General features: G+C 47.3%; 1 protein-coding gene across 1 annotated transcript in view; it reads right to left on the reverse strand.

Annotated features, from left to right (window-relative positions):
* The window catches only part of LOC111970366 (dihydropyridine-sensitive L-type skeletal muscle calcium channel subunit alpha-1-like), a 19,836-nt gene extending 18,622 nt beyond the window's left edge, over nucleotides 1-1,214 (reverse strand). Inside the window, exons 1-4 of the mRNA XM_023997058.1 lie at nucleotides 1,098-1,214; nucleotides 680-894; nucleotides 389-458; nucleotides 144-276 (exon numbers count right to left, since the gene is read on the reverse strand). Of these exons, the coding sequence (XP_023852826.1) occupies nucleotides 144-276; nucleotides 389-458; nucleotides 680-894; nucleotides 1,098-1,188 (509 nt within the window). The 5' untranslated portion in view covers nucleotides 1,189-1,214. The remainder of the gene's footprint in view (nucleotides 1-143; nucleotides 277-388; nucleotides 459-679; nucleotides 895-1,097) is intronic.
* Nucleotides 1,215-3,110: the final 1,896 nt, after the last annotated feature.

Raw genomic sequence — 3,110 nt, forward strand, 5'->3', positions numbered from 1 at the left:
ATCATCATCATCACCATCATCATCAACATAATCATCATCACCATCATCATCATCATCAACATCATCACAATCATCATCAACATCATCACCATCACCATCATCATAATCATCATGACCATCATCATCAACATCATGATCATTACTTGTTCTCAGGGCTGAAGATGTAGAAGGAGCTGGCCTCTGGAATCGGTACCACCTCCTCCTTCAGCTGCAGGTCTGCCATTGGTCGGGGCCTCGGGGTGTCAGGGATATCAGGCTCTTCCTCCTCATCATCGCCTGGATGACAGAAAGAACAGAAGAACGTGACACGTTCTAAATTCTGAATTGTGTTAGATCCAGATTCCATTGCATGGATGTGCCCAGAGGTGTGTGAGATAGTGGGATATACCAGGGAAGTCAGCAGGGGGGAAGGGGTCCTTGATCTCATTCACGTTGGACTCAAACTCGTCTACTTTCAGCTGGGACATAAACAACATTTTTATTAGAGGGAGCATGGGTTGTAATCCCACCGGCTACACGGATGTCCACCGTGGGGCAGGTCTGTCTGTGGACAGTAGTTGACAGTGTGAAATATCGGGGCCTGTATTCATAAAGCATCTCAAAGTAGGAGCTCTGATCTAGGATCAGGTTCTCCATGTCCTTATAATAATCATTATATTATGATCTCATGGGCCCTGACCTTGGCTGTAGTAGGGATGCCCTCTATTTTAGCCCTCTCTGCTGCCAACTTCTTGGCCAGGAGTGCCTTCTCCTCTGTTGCCTTGTCAGGCATGTTAGCCCTGAGCAGCTTCTTGCGTTTCTTCTCCTCAGACTTCTCCTTCTGGGCCATGGTCAGACTCTCGGCCTCCGCCAGGTTGTCCACGGCGATGGCCAGGAACACATTCAGCAGGATGTCTGAGGGCTAAGGGTCAAAGGTAATTACGGTAGGCAAAGGAAGAGAGACACTTATTTACCCAAGGACAGTAGGTCAGTCAGATTTCTGTCTAATAGAGGGGTTGGACTGAGTTTGGTTGGTTTTAGTTTAGACTAGCAATTCATGTGTGCAGACTCAACACAGACACTCAGCACACAGACATACACACACACACACAGGATACAGTTTCCGCAGACAAAGAGGATGATGAAGTAGATGCTGACGAGGATCCCGGGCATTGTGGGACCGCCATGCGCCATGATGCCATCATACATCACAGCGTTCCAGTCCTCCCCCGTCAGGATCTATCAGAGAGACAGAGTGAGGGAGAGAGAGAGAGCGAGAGAGAGCGAGAGAGAAAGGGGAGAAGGCGAGGATGAGCAAGAGGGGGGAGAGACGAGAGGAGAGGCGAGGAGGGCGTAGATGGGAAGAGACAGACTGTAGGCAGAGGACTCGCGGGGACAGGAACGTACAGAAAAAGATAGAGAGGAAGACGGACGGGAGAGGAAGGAGAGAGAGAGTGAGAAGAAGAGAGATGGGGACAGAAAATGAGGAAGCAGCGAAGAATACGTTAGGCCTTGATTGTTATTCTCCAGAAAGGGGAAATTATCTCTCAAAAAAAAAGGCAAACCAGAAGCTCTAATGTCCAACATTTACATTATCATACACTTCATATGCGCCTCCAGATGTGTCATATCATCGTTACCCCAACATTACCATAATCAAGTCGGTTTGCGGCCCTAATTGTGTTAAATGGGCATAAGAATATTGATGTGTTGTTATATCCTCCCTACCCTCGGAATAACGACCTGAATATCCAGTCCACAACTGGAGGGGACTGGGGTCCAAGTCTGATTTCGGCTCGAAGAGGCTCTGACACCTGCCAATGCAATCGATAGAGCGAGTTTCGTGAGCATGCGTGGGACAGTCGGTGTGAAAACATTTAACTTCCTAGCCTCCAAGTCACTCTTCTAAATGATTCTCTAATCATTATTTTTAACTCAATCAAGGAACTGATTTTTAAAGTATTTACTCCGCCCCTAATCCGCACCCAACCTCCACCGTCTATCCCGACCATCAACCCGACAAACACCTGCAATTATACGAATCACCAATTGCGACCCAGCAGGACAAGAGAAGAGATGCTCTTACCGCCAGAGGAATAGCAACATTGACGTCGAATCAGAACCAACATTTTTGATGAAGAACGTAAGGCAGAGAATGGAACTAGCTATAACACATCAAAAAAGAAATAGCAAAAACTAGCGTGCATAGGAAACCTAACATCTACATGGTATTAGTCAATACTTGACAAGGACAGTAGGCTAGCGGCAGAGATAGGGCCCGACACACCCTCATCCCACCCCTCAAATGAGACTACAGCTTTTATCCTAGATATTCCCGTATGTTTATTATCGGTTGGGAGGTACAATAATGTGGGAGACTATCAGCAGTAGGCCAGGAAGCAACGTAGATACCACCCAAGTACGGAAAGGATGTTCCAGTTACCTTCGAAAACACTACACCACACCACCACACAGAGAAAAAGATGAGAGTGACGACAGCGGAACTGTGAGGAGGAGGAGAGGAGATGAGAGAAGAGAGAGCCGACGAGATGAGAAGGGCTGAGGACATGAACATGAGGACTGAGAGTGAGACTGCGAACGCAAAAAGAGCGAAGGCCTCGAGGCTGCGAACGGAGACTGGGGTGCTGGGAGAGTAGCATCTTTAACCCGTACTTCCCTGATTCAAGCTATTGAATCCCTCATCTGCACGGGGATCTACACTTATAGAAAGAATGCAACTGCGAAAATTTTGGTTTAAAGCGCCAGTCCACATTCTTAAAATCCAGCACGTAACAATAATTAACTTGATCTGACATCCTATTCTGTGAGAAGCCATCTGGTCTCCGTGTTGATCGCATAGCTCTGTAGTGCGCTCTGTTCACTAGAGCTTCGCGGCAGTGCTCCTTTTTCTTCTTCTTGGACTGTGCACCTACTTTCGAAGTCTGGATGGTCCTAGCTTCCAATCACTCAACACACCTGAAAACAAATGCAGTCACCCACCATTTTTGTTTTTACAAGTTCTAGGAATTGCGTTGTGACTCAGTTTCCGAGAACAGTGTCATTGTAGCCAGCCAGCACTTGGCAGTCAAGATTACAATTTCACCTGCAACGCAGCCACGTAGGGGATACAT

The sequence above is a fragment of the Salvelinus sp. IW2-2015 genome, linkage group LG11 (assembly GCF_002910315.2).
Source record: "Salvelinus sp. IW2-2015 linkage group LG11, ASM291031v2, whole genome shotgun sequence".
NCBI classification, from domain to species: Eukaryota; Metazoa; Chordata; class Actinopteri; order Salmoniformes; family Salmonidae; genus Salvelinus; species Salvelinus sp. IW2-2015.